The sequence below is a fragment of the Scomber scombrus genome, chromosome 17 (genome assembly GCF_963691925.1).
Source record: "Scomber scombrus chromosome 17, fScoSco1.1, whole genome shotgun sequence".
NCBI lineage: Eukaryota > Metazoa > Chordata > Actinopteri > Scombriformes > Scombridae > Scomber > Scomber scombrus.
In genome coordinates, this window is record NC_084986.1 from 9753466 (window position 1) to 9773916 (window position 20451).

General features: G+C 37.7%; 1 protein-coding gene across 1 annotated transcript; it reads right to left on the minus strand.

Moving 5' to 3' along the window:
* Positions 1-2938: 2938 nt before the first annotated feature.
* On the minus strand, positions 2939-19529 carry mmut (methylmalonyl CoA mutase). The gene is made up of 13 exons (XM_062437355.1): positions 19437-19529; positions 17961-18397; positions 16791-17158; positions 16534-16691; positions 12898-13069; positions 12546-12794; positions 12329-12440; positions 9489-9604; positions 8034-8149; positions 6756-6887; positions 6507-6654; positions 5983-6150; positions 2939-3869 (listed from the first exon to the last, which is right to left on the minus strand). The coding sequence occupies exons 2-13, from the start codon at positions 18355-18357 to the stop codon at positions 3741-3743; spliced, it is 2265 nt and encodes a 754-aa protein (XP_062293339.1). The 5' UTR covers positions 18358-18397; positions 19437-19529; the 3' UTR covers positions 2939-3740.
* Between the last annotated feature and the right edge of the window lie 922 nt (positions 19530-20451).

The following is a 20451-nucleotide window of genomic DNA, read 5'->3' on the forward strand; positions in this document are numbered from 1 at the left end:
GGCCTCCTTTGTGTGTGGCCAGTATGAATGAATGGGAGGGTGTGTCTGCATATTATGTTTAAATGCTGTGAAATTGCAGTCAACTAAGATAATACATTAGGGTTAAATCTGTGCTTAGAGAATACAAATCCCATAAACCATTGTAGCCCAGACACAGAGTCCAATTCACTGTTGAGTTAAGTGTGTTATTGAAGAATTAACCTTCTTAAACTGCTTTTAGTTTTGACATTCGCTGTGTACTGTACATGTTTACGCAAATATAAAGCAAGATGTGAAAGCAGAGGAGTGGCAGCTGCACAGGATTCAGGAAAATGACTCATTTTAAACATGTGACAAAACCAAAGCTTGTATGACAGATCTTATTTTGAACACAGAAAAAAAAAAAATACAAGAGACGTTTACATTCATGTTTCAGGTTCAATCTGTGATAGCTGCTTGGTTGCTAGATTTTGTTGTTGACATGTAATCATTCGTATGTGTTTGATGTTACTTTATAAGTGACAGCTGAATGTTTCTCAAGCCTGCCCATAAAAATGTTTACAAAAGTTTTGGTCACCAACATAATCTTGCGTCATGAAAGTAAGAGAAATACCTTCTTTTTTTTCTTCTTTTTTAAATTTTTATAAAAATGTTTGCAATTCATATAATTTTTAGCAGCTCTGTGCATGTTGTTTAGAATGAGGCTGTTATACTAGCTATTATATGAAAAGGGCAAGACTGACATTATTTTATTTTAATATTATAAACAAGTCTGAGAAGAATACAATAATTAATTTATTCTACTAACAAGCAATGTCAGTGCAGTCACTACACTGTCTATAGTCATTGAAATGAAGGATTAAGCCACCTGCATAGAGTCTGGATATGTCTAAAGTTAATAATATCCACCAGAATAGTTTTCCAAAATGTCAGACGAGTTGATAATTCATTTGTAACCTGGGAGCATCAGTTGACAAAACAGAATCAACTCAAGGTTCGCTTACTCGTCTGTTATGGAGCTCTTGAACGTATCACACTGTCATCATTAGCACATTGAGTTTGCTCTTTAGCCATTGAGCTGTAGACTTTATACTAAACATGGATCTAGAAGTTATAAAGAAAACAATTGCAACTGAACAAATTCAATCTACTAATGAGGACCAGGTGATATGGTCGAAAGCACCAGACTTTGAGTGTACCTTGAGCTGAGATAGTCAACAGCAATGAACTTCTATGGCACAGAAGGATAAGCTATATCAAGTTTAGACTACTCAGACAGTACTTGTCAGGAGGATAAATTAATTGCTGATTTTGGTTTTTCACAGTATTTGTTTGATTTTAAAGCCTTATCATTTAAATCCTTCATTTTGTAACTTTGTGAACACTTAGAACTCTGAAAATAAGAGTTTTGGGGTTTTTTGTTTAAAAAAAAAAAGTGTGTATAGCAGATTTTCATGTCACCACAGGGTTTAACGAAAGAGTTGTTGGATTGTTACTGGAAATCCACTATGATGGTCTACTGCCTGTAATCACAGGATATTATTGTATGTAATTCAGCTTAAAAATTGATTTCTGTCACACTTCCGTTTAACAGATGACTGCTTTTGCTTTGCTTTACCCAGAGGTTGCTTTCCCCTCGATACACTGTCACCTGTAGTCCAGCAATTATTTAGCCATGTTTGAGAATAAACACTGATTGAATGCAATTCTTTAGTGGACATCAAATCCATTGTAATTCAATAGTTCCTGTCAACCACACATCCAAACTTCATCACTGTAGCAGTGTGCTGTGGCTGTGTTTACTGAGGAGATTGTGAGGCTCATCCTGAATTCCAGTCAGCGACAGATGCAACCGTGGGACTTGTGTGCATTCAACCTTGGAATAAGTAGCTGACTGAATGCTGACATTTATGTGTCTATTTTCTTAGAGTGAGAGCTCAGGCACAAATGTTGGCAATGTCAGTCTAAAATGTCACTGTGTAGATATGCATAAAGTCCACGCACTAAAATATTGAGTTTTACACTGAATATATTTATTCCTTAAATTAAGTATTGAACAACTAAAAAATGTTGACATGACATGTCGTTAATGAAGTGATTACAATAGACCCTTTTCAGACAGACATTTTGATCTCTAAAACGCAGGAAAAAGACGTGTGTAAATAATAATGTAAACGATGATTCATTTTCATTAACTTTCCCAGTAAGCGATGTCAGTGAGAGAGCATACATAATACCAGCTAAGTCCTGGAACTGGCTCATTTAAATATAATGCAGCCTTCATTCATGTTATTACTCCCACCTGTGTATGTATGTCTGCTGTAAAAAGGGTCTATTCATCCTGAGGAACATGAACACTTGTAGTAAACTTTATGGCAATCAATCTGATAGTTGAGACATTACACAATACACTAAATATGTCAAGAAAAAGCCAGGTATCACCAAAGTCATTAGGATTCATCTGTTGAGGAACATGAATTAAACGAATGTTATGACAACCTATCCAGTAGGCTGGACTAAATTGGTGAACTAGCAGTGCAACATTAACATCCCTGGAGCAATGCTGCTAGCGTGGCTGAAAGAACAACTCAAACAGCACCAGAGGAGCTGCAGAATTAAATATGATACACTGGAACTGAAAATGGGTGCAAGATGGATTCTGTGGAACATAATGTCCCAACACACTGATGTGTTTGATATCAAACGAGGCCAGCAACAACTAGCCTGAACCAGAAATAAAAGTACAGAGTATATCCAGAGAATAATTGCTGTGAGGGAGATATTCTAAAAACTATACATATGCCAACTCTGTCAGGCCAATTACATCAAAAACAATAATTCCCAGAATGTTTAAACTTTCACCAGCTAGGTAAGAAATATTGACCTGATATATATCTAAAATAAGATTGAATGAATCCAAACTTTCAAAACTGCACTTCAAATAACAATTAAGCAGATGTTCAAAGTTCACATACTTTATTTTAGAGCACAGAGCACTACATCTGATTCAGAATCAACAGTAGAAAAATACTATCTCCAGCTTTTTCATACATTGCAATCACTGTTCTGTGGTTTTATCCTTGAACGAGAGCCGGTTAAATGTAACATGATGCACGGAGGCAGGAGATCAAAACCACACAAGGCCACTTTGAAGATAATATCCATGAATGTAAAAGGCAGGGGTATTTGTTGTTGTTGTGATGTGAAAGTCTGTCTATCATGTCCATTGCACTAACACTGTTAGACCCTCCTAGCTAAAAGCAGATGACACATAGGCATTTTACAGAAAACCCCAAAACATTATGTTGTAGTGTGATTTTAGTTTGTTTACATGTGGGTATGCTTTGAAGTCTAAACATGGTCTCATTTATATCAGACATATTGAAGTCTTTCCTGTTAAACTCTAGTATTGATCAAAGAGTAAAGAGGTAAAAAAGTGTTGAGTGACAGCAATCAATGAGCAGAAGAAAACAGTACCTCTTGTGATCTTGTCTCATGAGGTAACAGAAAATGGCAAACTGTGAAGCTACTGATAATAATTACAATCTAATTTATTATACAGAAAATGCAAACTTAATACAACCATGCCACTCCAAAAACTGCTTGATTGTGTGGATTGCTTTACATGCTGTGGAATTGTCAATTTTGTGCTACAAAACAGACCCATTCTGAACACAGCAAGAAATTTAGGATCCCACCCCCCACTTCTTTGTTTAAAAAAAAAAAAGTATGAATGGAAATATTAGTTTTTCCTCTTAAGTTCACATGGCTTGCCGGATGTTTTCTAGGCTCTTCTCAATATTGTCGATAACATCCATCGCAGCTTGTGGGATCCTGGTTCCTGGGCCGAAGATGGCGGAGACACCACTGTGGTACAAGAACTCGTAGTCCTGCATATATAGGGAGGTGGAGCACAGTTTAGATGAAGTGCAGCTAATGAGGAATTCAGCTTTCATTATATAGAGACAGAAGCGAAAGTCCCTGTGTGATTCTGTGGTTAATTATGCTATAGATGGGTCTACTAGAGGTATAGTCCCTGTGTGATTCTGTGCTTAATTATACTATAGATGGGTCTACTAGAGGTATAGTCCCTGTGTGATTCTGTGCTTAATTATGCTATAGATGATGCAAATGGGAGTAAATCCCTAAAAGGACTGGGCTTAAATTTATTCTGCGGTTGAACACCAACATTGACAACATGAAATGATTGCAGGAGGCTGCTCTGCATGGAGAGGGGAAAATGCTGTAGCTACTGTGGTAATGATCATTAAACGAAACAGGGATTGGTTCTTTGGACTGACAGGTTGTTTTTTTTGTCCCCCTGACATTTTTGCATTTGTATTTGTGGGCTTTTCATCCAATGCCACGTGTTGCCATGCTGGAGGCGATGCAAGCTAATCTTGCTTGTGAGAGATGGAGGGAAATTGATTTCTGTCTCTGTAGACTGTTATTCAACCTTAGCCTTTGATACCTAAGTGCCCACATCCTCTAAAGTGATGATACAGGGTTGCTGCACACTTTCTTAAAATCAAATGTAATGATTTTGAAGACCTTTATAAGACCTCAACGGAGAAAAAGGAATACCCTTTCCATAGTAAAATGAATGCACCTTATGGATGAGCTAAATGTTTGAAAGCAACTTAACGATATTTATTTTATCTTTCTGGATATTTTTGTTTCTACATATGACCTATCACATGTAAAATGTTAAAGGCAATCAAATCAATGGCAAACGCTCTTACACTTAATATTAGGTTAAACTCAGCATTTTAAAGTTTAAATTTGACAATTTCCTTGGAATTGTTCATTTAGTTAATTCTCCACATTAAGACACATCCAAGTTTCAGTATATCTACCTTTCATCTACTTAAACAGTCTAATAGATCTGTAAACTCCAGAAAAGTAGCATCAAAAAACCATCCTCTCCTCTCTTTCTTCTTGCATTATGGCTTCGTACTGAAAACATTATTGTCCAGATTCTGGCAACTATGAGAAATAACAGAGTACTTTGTGTCTTCACTAAAAGCCCCCAGCCAACTAACTGCTGGGGGCTAACTGATTATCATCTGTACTGTTTTGTGTACTTATTTAATCCTGTTGGTGAGAGCAAGCAGTGGCCAATCGAAACATTGTCAGAAAAAGAAAGACCTGTATTGAGTCGTGACCGAGGACCAAACCACTTTTAAATGAGTGAATGCTGTGGTGTGATATTTCTCATGCAACCAAGCATCACTTCAACATTTAAGATCTACCATAAAAAAGACTTGATAAGGTATTTTATGACCTTAAATCCCAAATATCTAATTTAAGATCTGCAGGAACCCTGTGATAACTAAACAAAGACCACTATACATAAATCAAGGTCATTTAATTTTGCACATAGTGCTGGAGTACCAGCTCAGTGTGGGAATGTTCTAATCATGACACTGGCAACTTGTACAGACTTTCCAAGGCTCATTAGGAGATTCAATCTACTGGTTTTGCTTCATTTATTGACAGAAAGTGCACACGTACTCTGCAAATGTGATGCTTTCATCGACTTTGGGAAACATAAAAGCCTAGTATGAAACATTGGTTTGGCTGAATACAAATGAAGCATCTATGAAGAGTATGCACAGAGTCATTAACGCATGGACTTCTAATTCAAGCATGTAGAACATCTAATTGAATGCAAGTGAAAGCAAAGCTTGTGCTAATGATTTGGTCACATTGAGGTAAATAACAACAGCTGTTGAGATCTAGTTGTCAATATAGACACAAAATCCGAACATCCATTTATAAAATTGAGTCATTTTACTTAAGGGAATTTGGACTATGACATTAAGGGGGACAATGAAAGAGAAAACAAAGATGGATGTTTATGAAATGATGTTAAACAACCGGTTGGCAGGAAACTCTGATGAATTCAAAAATGTAAAGATTTGATAAGATAGGATGTATCCATATTCATCCCCCTTAGGAGAAATCAAATTGACACAGCAGTACAGTGGAAAAAGAGTTTACCTGAGGTGGGATGACACCTCCACAGATGACCAGGATATCTGGCCTGTTAAGCTTCCGCAGTTCCTTTATGAGCTCTGGGACCAGGGTCTTATGTCCTGCGGCAAGTGTGCTGACTCCAACACAGTGAACGTCTGCGTCAACCGCCTGCTGGGCAACCTCGAGCGGAGTCTGTCAACCAAAAGCCAGACATGGAGAAACAGAGAAAACGCAGAAGGCCAAAATGTTAAAAAAAAAGAAAAAAAGAAGCATTTATTCAATCTTGTGAAGGGCACGTGTAGAATCTCCCTCCAAAACATTCCAAGACACACATTAGGGTTTGTGTAAATTTAAAACACCTTTATTTCACATGGCAAAGTGAGCAAAAATGACCCAATGCAATGAGCCCTTCACAAGATTGAAGAAACACAGGGCACCCCAAGTATCTAAAGAGAACCACAAAGAACCAGCAGTGCTTCAACTCCCAAGTGTGTGAGATGATGTAGGCAAGTGTGAGAAGTAGCTTCACTCAACAGTGTGACACCGACCTGAAAAAGTGGTCCAATGTCAACATCAAAGCCCAAGTCAGCAAATCCAGTGGCAATGACTTTGGCACCTCTATCATGGCCGTCCTGCCCCATCTTTGCCACCAGCAGTCGAGGGTTCCTGCCCTCGAGCTTCTTAAATTCTGCAACTCTGAGATTAAGAAAAAGTGGAGGAAAATCCTCTGTAACTCAACCGGTTATGCAATCAGTCTGTACATTATGATGCCCCAGATGCTGTTTGTTATTTTCTACCTATTGTGGGCTGAGGAGATTTCTTCATGCTCGCCAAACTCGCTGCGGTACGCTCCGCTGACCATCCTGGTGCTGGCCTTGTGTTCGCCAAACACCGTCTTCATCGCATCAGTTATTTCACCAACAGAACACCTAAAGAAAAAAGAATCGGCTTCCTCAATATGTTTTTACATTCAAATGTAAATAATGGTAATTTTAAGGAGTCATTGCGGATGTTTTGCTTTTTCATTACAGACTTTCCCATGATTGTTGTATGCTTGATTATCTGTATGATTTATGGTAGTGCTGTACCCGTTTCTGTGTCTTATGTCAGAAAGATTCTCTGTAGTGACAATTTGCACAAGATCACTACCGCAGAGATGGTAATAAAACAGCAGCAATCGTGTCACTTTCAACATCATTTGTAAGTTAACTGCTGAAATGCAAATTACAGAGCTGTTTGTGGTTATTTGAAAGTATACATCATATTGTACTGCGGTGCATTAAGGGTCTAATGGTAGTGGAATAGCACACTATGTAGATATAAATAGCCTGTTCTAAGCTAACGAAAACAATGATTCTTATTTTCAGGTGATTATATACTAATAAAAACATAGTTATGAAAGTTATATTTAATTTCTGCCAAGTACATTCCAGTAGATGCCAGTAAATTATACACATGTTGCACCTTTAACAGTTCAAATACAGTACATAAAGCACAAATCCAGCTTTGGTAGTCTAGTTGCTCTAAAATACATTAAAAGAGAAAACTGTGAATTACAAAATCCAGATATAAATACAGACTTAAGTAAGAAAGGTGGCCAGACAGTTTACCTGCGAGATCCAACTAGAATTAAGTTAAATCTAATTTCTGAGGAAGTCTCTGGCAGCAACAAAAAAGCATTTTACAAAATCTGACTCGCCTCTAAAGATTTAGTGTGAGCGTGGCTTTAACTTCCGCATGACAGCCTCAGGCATGGAGAAATACTGACCGCAAACTAATCTAAGTTATCAGTGAACAAGAGATCTTGACCAGAAAAATATCACAATGATCATGTTACTGTGCGGTGTGTGTGTGTGCGTGAAACAAGATTGCATACTTCTTATGAAGTAGGACATTATTTTACAACAATAATCTGTTATACTTTAGCATCCACCATCTGGTACGCCTACTGTGTGCAACCTTTTCACCGGGATTGTTTGATTACGGAAACGTTTCGGTGAAGACAACATTAGGTCATGAGCAATGAATGCAAGTACATCGTAACGGCTAGATTTGATTTGTGTGGGAGTTGTGACCTGGCTCGCGCTGCCTCCACAGCCAGGGCTAAGAGGTTGCCCTCCCTGGTTCGGGCACACTCCTCAATGGCAGTCAAGCACTTCTTTGCTGCCTCTGGGTCTCGACTCTCCCTCACCTATGAAAGAGAAAGCAGAGTTTTTATGTTCACTGCTGACAACACTGATATAATTCTGTGTTTAACAAAGCGAAGGAAAACATCCAAATTGCTTATAGCGGATAGTTTGATGTGTCACAGCAGATACAGCACAGGTGTTACATATATCATTAATGATGCCTCTGTTTCATTTTAGTTGCTGTCATTTTCAATTTTCCAGTAAGACATGCAGAGAGCCAGCTAGCATGCATAATAATAACAACAGGACCCTGGTTGGTGACAGACCTGATTAGAATGCAGCAATCATTATTAATTGAAGTTATTAGTTGCACCTTTGTTCCTCAAGTCTAAATGCCACTTTGGCCCATATTGCACAGCCAGGTAAAAATGTATGCGCTTGAGGTCAAACCAACGGTGGTTTGGACCAATCAGCGTTCTTTATGTAGTCGTGAGCATCGATGCATCACTCAATGAAAAACAATTTGTCATGTGGGACTGCCACATTGTGAGAATCCTCCTGACTGTCAGCTAGTCTGACTTCTAGATAAACCCTTTACGTCCTAGAAACACTTGATTGACTTCATCTTCTGGTTGTCACAGGAATAAGAAAAGCTTGTCATCTTTCCTCCTCTTCGAGCACACGTCTAGCAAACGTCAAGCCCTAGACATTTGACTGGCAGATGACAGCAGGTTCAAGGAGCATGCTTGATAACTGCCTGCAGGCTCACTTGACTTTATTGCCATATGCATATATCTCACATATGCAGAGAAGAACAGTTGAGGAATACAAAGTTTAGGGCTTAATCTTAAATATAGCTTCTTAAAGATTTATGAAACTTGTCTAATATATATACATGCGCAAAGCCAGCAGGATGGCTCTAAAATCAGCAAATTCCAGATGCGGAATCCTCTGTTGGTTTTTGTATTTGATCAAGTTATATTTAGTTTTCTAGTATTTTAATATGAAAAACAAACTGTCACAAAGTTATGTCATTGACAATTTCATAGTAACAAGTTTACGAGTTAGAATTGTTTTCTTCACATTTACTTGAATACATTTTTAGCATTTTCCTTGTGAAGAAATAGTTTGATATTTGAAAATACAAATTCTAATATACAGTACAAAAATGACATCTCTCACAGTGTAAAATTTAGTTATAAGAATGGATGATGAGAGCCTTCCGCCTCCCAGTAGCATAGTGGTGTAACACACTTAACGTGTAACTGCAACATTGTTTTGCTTCCTTTTCATGGCTTGAATTGGAGTGAAATTTGTAGTATCTTTTAAAGCAAACAGTGCTATCTTTTACCCAAGATACTGCTGATATATCTAGGGAAAAAAATGTCAAAGAACACTGACCTTGATCAGTTTTTCAATCTGTTTCTGACGTACAACAGTATTATCTATGGCCAACACTTCCACACTCTCCTCCTTCTCCAGACGGTACTTGTTTACCCCGACAATGACCTCCGATCCTGAAGAAGAAGAAGAGACACATACAAAAGCATATGCATTAGTAAGTAAAGAAAGAAATACTGCCTTTACTTATGCTGCCGCCAACCAGACAAGTTGACTTTCTAGGACTTTGAAGAAATTAGATCTAAAAAAGGTATTAAATGTATTTTCCTTGTATACGTTCACATGCTTGGTCAATAAAGCTGATTCTGATTGAACACCATGTGGTAGTCATGAAAGTAGATGATGCTTTAGATATGGATGTTGCTGCAAAGAAGCTACAAATACTAAAACATAGATGCTTCACACACATCTTAAAGCACAGAAGATCTATACAATCACCAAAGTTTCAAGCTGGGCACCCAAGATTAGTGTCACTAATTCAGTATCCGACCATTTGTGTGAAACCTTGTCTTACATAACGCATTAATTCTTGAGTTATGGCCAAATACTTGTCTTGTGAAGTCACAGTGACTTGACTTTTGACCACCAAAGCCTAATCAGCTCTTCCTTGAGTCCAAGTGGACGTTTATGCTAAATTTCCTCAAGGCGTTCCTTATTTATCAGATTCACGAGAATGCGAAAGAAAGACCGACAACCCCCAGGTGTTCCTGAGATATTCATAAGAATGGAGCGGATATGAAGTCACAGTGACCGCCAAAATCTTATCAGTTCATCCTTGAGTCCAAGTGGACATTTGTGCTAAATTCCCTCAAGGCGTTCCTTATTCATCAGATTCACGAGAATGGGAAGTAAAGACAGACAACCTGAAAACATGATGCCTCCGGCCACAGCTATTGCTGGTGCAGATGTATAAAAATGCATTCCAGTGGTAAGGAAAAACAGTCTTGTGAACCTTTGTTGTGTTTTCTAGGAAACAGAACAAGGAACTTTCAGATGAACAGAGGTCTTCACTATCACATAGAAAACACAGTTCTCAGTGGCGTCACAATACAAAATTCAAGAAGTAAACTAAAATAGTGCGTGTAGGATTTATTATGATGGACCTGGAATCATTCAATCCTTGAGGTTATGCCCAGTTTTACTTACTATCCTTACTGAAAATAATCCCCCTATTATAAAACAAATCAAAATGGCAAACTTACAATATACCAAGATAGTAGGTGCTATGTGCAGCAGGATCTGTGAACGCAAGCATATCAACTGATTCTTTAAAAGGCAAACATGACAGAAAGCTTCAAATTATGAGGTTCACCTGCTTGGTTTTTGTTTTGAGCAGCATAAACCTATTCTCTGATTTACCATTACTGTGTGGTGGTGCTATACTTAATTATCAAGTTACTGAAAAGGTCCCATCTCCATTTCACACACTGTATGCTGAAAAAAAGCCTCAATCTATACAAGTCTCAAAATGTACAATCTCACAATGTGATCCCACTGCATGAAAAGTCCAACATACGCAAGCAAAACTGAATGCCCATCTTAAGTGAAAAAATTGTCAGCTGCGAAGATGAGCTGTCACGTTGAATCAGCAAGCTGATGAATATAGATGAGAGCAGGCATCAGGGGGATTACAGAGAAAAGCTAGAAGGTTGTGCTCTATCATAGTAATTTATGGCACTATGGGACATCAGTAAAAATAAATCTCTAAAGAGACACGAAAGGAGCCACCAATTTAACTCACAGTTAACACCCTGATTTACACATTACGTAGCTCCCCTTTCAACTCAGCAAACCAAACACTCAGCTGGATTCATGTGTGTATTAAATGCTGTTCTATAGGCTACACATACAAGATAGATCAATTGTAATCACTCGGTATAAACTCGCTTGTAAATTGCTACATAAACAACTGGTGAACTTACAATATTACAGCGTAATCACTAACAGTAACTAAACATGTTCACAATACACAAATTTAGCACTAATTTGTTCTCATGAACGCACATAAACTGAGGAAATGAACTTAACGTGTCAGAAACTCTTGAAACCATCTAACTTTGATTAGTCTACTGCTGTTCTCTACAGCCTAACGCGAGCCATTAGTAAAAAGGTGTTGCCTAGACGATTAAAACTCACTGTCCATAACCCTTCATGTTCCTTGAGTTTTTTGAACAGTGCAGCTAATGTGTGAAGGGCCATCCTAGCCACTATGTAAAGGCTGTTACAGCTGAAAAACAATAAAATTCAAAATACAGCATGCCTGAGCTCATGTGATTGAAACTGAAAGAAAACAAGACCACTGGATACGGAACAGAACTGTTGTTTTTTTGTTTTTTTAATTTATAAAAAGATAGAAATATTATTTCATCCTTATTTCAGAAGGCAATTTTAATCTGGCTCGTTCAAAGCACTGACTTCTGCAGGATGAAAGTAAACTGAACTAGATAATGTTATACATAACAAGCGGTTTTAAAGGGCAGGCCACTGACCTGCTCAAAGTAACGTGCCATTTTATACCACTTTGAGGTAGGAGATAAGCATTTAGGAAAAAATTTAATTCTCAGGCTGTGTAGCATTAAAATGCTAAACGTGTAAATGCTTGCATGCTTTTGTGCTTGTGAGATTGGCAGAGACTTCAGTGCTGGCAGTGGAACAGCGGCACTAAAACGCAGAGAATCAGTTTAGCCATGCGGAGCACTGAGTTCACTGCAGTGGTCTCCTGATAAAGCACATACACAAGTACTGTACGGTAATTAAAAAATGTACGGTACGCAGAGGAAGAGGATTAATAGATGAAAGAGTGAGATTAAAGGCAATAAGTAGATGATATTATACTGTACCTGAGTCAATACGGGCCTGTCTACGTGCAGCACATTCCTCAATGCGAAGTTTAGGAATTCCCTCTGCCACAGCTCTGGCCATGCCTCCCACCTCTTCGATCTCTTTAATGAACTGTACAGAGGAAAACACACATTTTTTAAGAGTTTAAGTTTACCACACATGCTCTACATTTCCAATATTTTCTATTTAATTCGATTTCATTTACTTTTTACAAACCTTTAAGGCTGTGTTGTAGACGTCATCCGTGAGAGCTTCCATCATGTGTGAGCCCCCCCAGGGATCAGCGACCTTCGGGATGCCTGACTCTTCCTGGATGATGATCTGGGTGTTCCTGGCGATGCGAGCGCTCTTCACTGTGGGCAAGCCTAGAGCTTCGTCAAATGAGTTGGTGTGGAGCGACTGGGTGCCCCCGAACACAGCCGCCATGGCTTCAATCACAGTCCGGATCACATTATTGTAAGGGTCCTAGGAAAAGGAGCCATATGGGAAAGCTGTAATTATTCTACAGGTTTGATTTTTTAAAGTTTTGACATTTCTTATTTTATTTTAAAAAGTAACTAATGTTTACTTGTTCAGTGAGAGACCAGCCTGATGTCTGACAGTGAGTGCGGAGGAGGAGAGACTTGGCATTCTTGGGCTGGAAGTTCTCTTTAATGAGCGTGGACCACAACTTCCTGCCTGCCCTCAGCTTGGCTATTTCCATGTAGAAATTCATCCCAATACCCCAGAAGAAAGACAACCTGACAGCACAGAAAAAAAATGCCAAAAGAAAGAAATACAATAATCAAAAGAGTGAAAATTACTACGAAGTCAATTCTGCACACAAAAGTGTTTTCTATACAAATCTTCTATTTGTAGACGACAATATTAGATAGATCTACCACTGTTAACAGTCTCTAAGAAGGACAACCTGCTTGTTAGTGTATGAATGTGTGTGTAAATGGGTGAATATCTACATTTATTAAAAGGTGCTTTGAGTGGTTACGAAACTAGAAAAGTGCGATATAAATGCAATTCATTTACCATTTATGCATTCATCCATGTCTAATTAATTATGCTTTATATCAATGCCAGTAATATAATAACAGATTTTAGCCAGTGATGTCTATAATTATAAGGCAGGTGCTATTACCTTTTTAGCAGAGACAAGCATTAAACCTCACACATGGTTTTTGTTTGCAGCAATTTTCTAACAAAATGCCATACGGACAAAAATCCATGTCACAAATAGAACAGGGTTTTGTGCTACACTGATTAATTTAATGATCCATAGTAGTTGGGAGCATAGTGTCCTTTCTGCCCATTTCACCTGTCAGAATCCATAAGGACTGCAGTGAGAATTTGGCAGGTGATTATACATTTATAAGGGCTACAATGGGAAGGCAGACCGTGAATATTGACTGTCCAACTGTCCAACTGCCTCAGTGTGATATTTGATAACAGGGCGACACTCTTGAACTGGACTTTTATAATAAATGCTCTTTTCACACAGGTGACCAACATTATTCTTATTATTCTTTAGGTAGCCAAGACAGAATTAGTTATGGTAATTTTTTAAAAATCCATTGGTATTACTATACAGTTTGTACTACATAATAATCGTTATAGTATACTGTCATCATACTTAAAGGAAATGTCCAAAAATGTTTTGAAATGGATACAAATTCTCTGCTTTACATAATAATTTATGTCTAATATGTTTTTTCCATAGAAACGTTTAATGACTATGATTTAAATGTACTTCTTCTCCCTACTTGATGTCACACACCATGCTCGTAAGTACACACCTCAAACTGAGATTTCAAATGAGCACTGACGATAACAGATTTCTAGTGTCAAACACACACATCATTCTGCACAGTGAAGCTTAAACATCACAATAAGGAAAACACATTTTACAGTGGAGGGGGACTTTAACTAATTTATACTAACTGTGAAATAATACAACGTCACTGCTAATTTAACTGCACACAAAGTTTTCTACATCTTTCTGAAGGTGTCTCATCACCACCAACAATAACTTAAATGATGCTCCACTCGTGAGCATCTCCTCCATTTCCTTTGTATTGCACTGTGTATTTAAAAATCCATCATTATGCACGCTGTCTGGTTTGACCATTCTTCATTTTGTCTTTTTTTCCAGTGTGAATACCCTAAAAAAACCCAGCTAGAATCATAAATAAAACTGACAATAGATAAGGACAACTGTAAATAAATCATACCCTTTTATTGCACTATAGAAACACGACTGTGCACTAAAATCCTACTTCCGGGGCTTCAAAAAGTCAAATGATAAAAATTAATTTCCAGAAAGTACAGTATGTGCGAGCTGGTTGTGAGTCTAGAAAAAAATCAGAACATTCAGCAGTTCAATTAGCTCTGGGAGGAAAAGCTTCGATTTCACACCAATTTAATTAGTGTGGCTGTTTGTGAAGCCTGTCTGTGAAGTCATTATGTGATTAAAGCTCAAGCTAGACTGGGCTCTGACCCCGTGCCTATACAGCAGGCATGTGAAACGAGTTTTGCACACGCAACAGATTTATTTTAATCTATGCAGCCGACTGCACCGTCTCTGTGCAGGGCTCACATCTCTGCCATAACCGCAGCATTCATTTACGCGTGTATTGGGCTCAGAGCGCTTTCGACCCACAGATGACGTATGCCCAGACACGCAGACGGTGCACTCGCTGCTGCTGCTCTGCTGATGTGCTGCTCACGCTACACTTGCTATCTGGACACAGGGTCAGGATGTTTGTGAGGACAGCATGACTGAGCCAAAGAGATTTATAGAAGTCGTTATACAAAAATTATACCATTTTTAAAAAATAGTGTAGTTTTTGCTGTACTCATTGGTAAGTATGCATTACTATAGAGGGTTCGGGGTTTGTAAAGAAGCCTTCAGAAGCCGTCTGTTATTTCAGATCCTAGATGTTTGACTTTTAATGATTTCACATTGAAGAAAAGCTTCAGTCAAAGCCAACCATGAGTAATGTCACTTTTACTGTGTCTAGGAGCCGATAACAGTAATGATTGACTCGTGCCACGAGATCTCGCGAGATGAAACGCAACGATATTTCTCGTTGAAGTGAATTTTGTCTCGCAAAGCTATAATTAAGGGGCGCACCAAAAAAAAAAAAAAATGTATATATTAGAATACTCTACTCTTTATAATTTACTTTTTGGTATTTGTGATTGTATCTAACTTTTGTATTTATGGTTGTTATTTCCATAAATACCAAAATGATCCATCTATAGAATATCTTTATTGGGAAACCTTTTACAGTGCTGCATACTGCATATGATAATTATATATTTAGAAAGTAGAACTAAAGTGATGATTCTTACAAGATGATTAGTTAAAACATTTCAATTCAATTTCCATTTTGTGAATTTCAAATAAAAAAATCATGTATTTCCTCATTGAAGTTTTCTTAAAAATAGTGTTAAAATCTCGTCTCGATCTTGTGAACCCAATATCGTGTATCATCTCGTGAGCTGAATGTATCGTCACACCCCTAGTAATGATTGATGGTGTTATGAGATGTGATACAACAGCCATTTAGATGTAACCCAAATTTGTTTCTGATTACAGAGGTACATCGAGTGCACATTCTACACACAATAAGAAAAGAAGAGTTTTTTGTTTGCCTTTTGTCAAATATTTACATCAGACTGCACAGTCCTGACTTGTTTATCACTCATCCATCCACTTTATCCTGAATGTTGAATCACACTATTATGACTGTAATTTGCATTGTGCTCTCTGACAGAATTGCAGAGTACAAAGGAAGGATTATACAATAGGTACCTATTCATTATAGAGCCATTATATATATTTAACTGTTGCTCATTTAAATTTAAATCGGTGCATGTCTTGTTGCTTTTGATCTTCATGAATGCTGGCAGTCGTCAGGAAGGTCTTGTGCGTGATCTGCCAAGAAGCAAGACTTAATAGCTCATTTGTCCCTGCTGCCATTGGCCAACTCAATGTGATTTTTATATATTTTTTGTACACATTGGGCCTGATTTACTAAAGGTCTGCGTGTGTAAAAACGTGTGCAAACTTGACAACAAATTACCCACTCAGGGCCTTGTGTTTAGTGTGGAAATTTAAAAATGCAGCTTTTAAAAAGGACATTATCCAGTCATAGCTGTGAGCTACATATATTTAAATCACGCTAAGAACCACCTTTATATTTTGTACCTTGGGGCAAACTCATCGATGGTTAAGCCTGCTTTCAGACCAGTTCGGCAGTACTCCAGGCCGTTAGCGATGGTGTAGGCCACTTCAAGGATGGCATCAGCTCCAGCCTCCTGAAGATGGTAGCCACTGATGGATATGGAGTTGAACTTGGGCATGTGCTGTGAACATCAAATTATGATTAGTATTAAATTAGCACCATGATATCACAAAAGGAGATATACAGGTAAATGGCATAGTAGCATTTAAGTGGTACATACCTTGGAGGTATAGGCGAAGATATCTGCAATGGCGTGCATCGAAGGTTCCGGGGGGAAAATATACGTGTTACGCACCATAAACTCCTTCAAAATGTCGTTTTGAATTGTGCCTGTTAGTTTGGCTAAGGGAACACCCTGCTCCTCTCCAGTCACAATAAACATCGCCAACACAGGGATAACCGCTCCATTCATTGTCATCGAAACAGACATTTTCTCCAGAGGGATTCCATCAAAAAGCATCTTCATGTCCTCAACTGTGTCTATGGCGACTCCAGCCATGCCGACATCTCCGTGAACTCGTGGATTGTCTGAGTCATAACCGCGGTGGGTAGGCAGGTCAAAAGCGACGGAGAGACCCTGTTGTCCAGCTGAGATGAAAGAGCGAGAGAGAGAGAGAGAGATAGTGGGTTATAGAAAAGGAAAAAGGAGATAGACACAGAGCAGGTGAGTCATAATGGAGCTGTGATATAAAACATCACTGAAAACATCCACAGACATTTCTGCAGAGCATGAAAATGTCTGAATGATGTGCAGGCTCAGTGCTTTACACAGTATTACATTAAAACAACACTGTATTGTAAACTTTGACGGCATTGACAGCCTCTAACCCTTTGCATTATTTCACTTTATTGATTACTGAAGGAAGCTGATATTGTAATTACTAATTAGGACTTGAAAAAAATACTGTTGCTTCCGATTCTGACATCCGAATTGCTGCCTATATCTCAAATTGTTTTAGCAATTCAAATAGAGGGATAATGAAGTGAAACAATATGACATTTCAATCTGATTATCAGGATATAAATAAATGGTATTTTCATTAAGATTACACAGCATTTTAGTCTTTGCATATTTATCGATCAAAGTTTTAGATATTGTATGTAATCCAGATTGAAGAGTCTAGTATAGTAATTTTACTTACTGACTGAAGTCCAAGGGAGGTGTAACAGTCAAAAACACATTGACCCTATGTGAAGGGTTCAGATATTTTACAGATATATGCTGTCTAAAATTATGTGTTGAAATAAATCACACAATTCGGGAGAAGAAAATATGAATGCACATGAGATTTAAAGTGTTGCAGAAAAATGTGGGTTTTCACTTTGGTTTGAATCTTTGGTGTTTTAGCTAAAACATAGAAGTATTCACAAGGACAAAATTTTGAGCTACCTTTAATGTTATCCTTGTAGAACTTGTTGCTCTCCTCGACAGTACTAAAGCCAGCATACTGTCTGATAGTCCAGGGTCTGTTGGTGTACATGGTAGGATAGGGCCCTCTAGTGTACGGAAACACTCCAGGCAGTTCATCTGCACTGTTGGCTGAGTCTGCTTTGGTGTACACAGGCTTGATGTCGATGCCTTCGGGCGTGCGCCAGATCAGATCTTCCGGGTTTTTCCCCTTCAGCTGTTTCTTAGCCAGGTTGGCCCATTCTGTGTGCAGTTCGGCCAGATCCTGACACGATGCGGAGGTGTGTATCAGAGAGCGGTGTATGTGTGCCGAGGTGACAGAAGCTCTAACCAGGCGGCGAGCAGCCATCGATGCACATGCCCTCTGAGCTGTCAGCATGCTTACTGTTGGCTCAATCACACACACATGGAGGGATCACCTGAGGGAGGCAGGGAGGAGCAGATAAGAAATTTAGTTGGACCAAACTCTAATGCATCCCATTTCCTCTTTTATGGAGATTAAGTTACAGCCTTTAAAAAAACAGAACATTAGAGACAAAGAAGCTGCTTCACATATGATCATTTCTGAGTTATTATTAAGTAATTCAGCATGGATACCATCCACCAAAGCAGCATTACAGTTATAAATTAACCTGTAGTTTTGGTTCACTGCTGGATTACGGACTTCTCTTGCATCTTGCATTAATCCTACTGACTGGGGTATATCTTTGTCATATCCCACAGGTGCTTTGTGCTATCACTTCAATTGTTCATGACTTTGTCAATCAATTTGCTCCTAATGTCCTCATATCATTGTCTTCTGTTTTAATTAGTGCTTTCTTAAAACCCAGTCAAGAGCACCCAATAAACTCAATGAAATATCTGTTTTTCATGGATCTTAATTTAAAGTATCACACACAATTGGGGGGGGGGCTTTGTGGAAAGACTATAAGTCGGATAAAAGCTGCTTGTTGTAATAAGGTAAAGTTCATATTTTCATTTTATGCAATATGTTAATTAACTATCTTTTCTAAAATGAAAATAATCGGGGGTTTTCAGATGACATTGATTACATAACTAATATCAAATAATTTTAGTTATAATATTAAATAATATTAGTTATAGTCACTGTCGAGTTATTATTAACTCGACAGTGAAAACGTTAGCTAACCTAACCAACCAAAAGGTTAACGCTAACATACACTTGTCATCCTTCATAGAGGTCGTTAAGACATTAAATGATTAAATAAATACGGTCGAGCATGTAAACTTGTTGAAATTTATAGTTTAAACAAAGCCCAAATTCCATATTTATGTTGAAATAACACAAAATAAGCTGCAGCTGCGAGCTTGATAGCTAATCGTGTCTCTTTGCTACCATAGCTTACAGATGTTTTCTAACCTTTAAAGAACAAAATAGTGCTTCCGATGAATTTCATAGCACAAATTTTACTCAATATTTTAGGATAATTTGCTGACCTTGTATTGTGTTGGGCTTTTTTCGGGTAGGCGAAAGGCGTGTGTTGGTCTGTCCAATGAAGTTTCATAACATTGGCTGAACTTTAACCTGCGACACCGGAAATGAATGGAGCAGCTAAGATTGTTGCATGTCATGGAGATCAGTAACACCAGTAATGTTAGTAGTGCATTCTCAATTTGTGTTATAACCAGTGTCGGGGAGTAACTAGTTAGCCTACATATAAAGAAATTAAATAATTTAATTATAAAAGTCAATGTAACTGAAATCCGTAACAGTTACTGAGAAAGAATTTAGGTTCGTATGGAAATGTTGATGATTACCAAAGAGAATACATCTGAATATTTTTTCTGTAAAAAGCTTAGGCTATAATATTCATTCATAATAATATTCATTTTGTTACTTTTCATATTTTTGATGTGCACAATGCCTTCTTTTGCCATTTCCTGTCATGGCTATTTAGTAAAGCCTGTCTGAGAACATGCTACTGAATACATTTATTGGTGTTTTTAATTCTTTGAAATATTTTTTTATATTTTGTAATTATATCTTGACGTGGGCCTATTTTAAACACACGTGGGCTTAAATGGTGTCACAGTACCAATTAAGCCCATGTCGGACTTTTTTCATAAAATATCTTTATTTTATATTCCAAAATCGACATGAAACAACGAATGCATTTTCAAGTGAGATACATCTTGCTTTATAAGTTACAATCCCCCTTATAAATCATGTTAGTATCCATGAAAAACACCTGAACTTAGATTTTGGTGCTTAATGGATACACTTACCTTAACAGCTGAAAACATTCGTTAGAAAATTAGAAAAGTAATTAAATGTAATAAGTTAAATTACTTTGATTAAATAATTACATTACTTATTACATTTTAAATAGAGTAACTAGTAATCTATAACCTATTACGTTTTCAAAGCAACCTTCCCAACCCTGGTTATTAAATATTACATCTATTAGTGAAGCTGGTCCATACCATTCGCTTTGTAGGATTGATACATAAA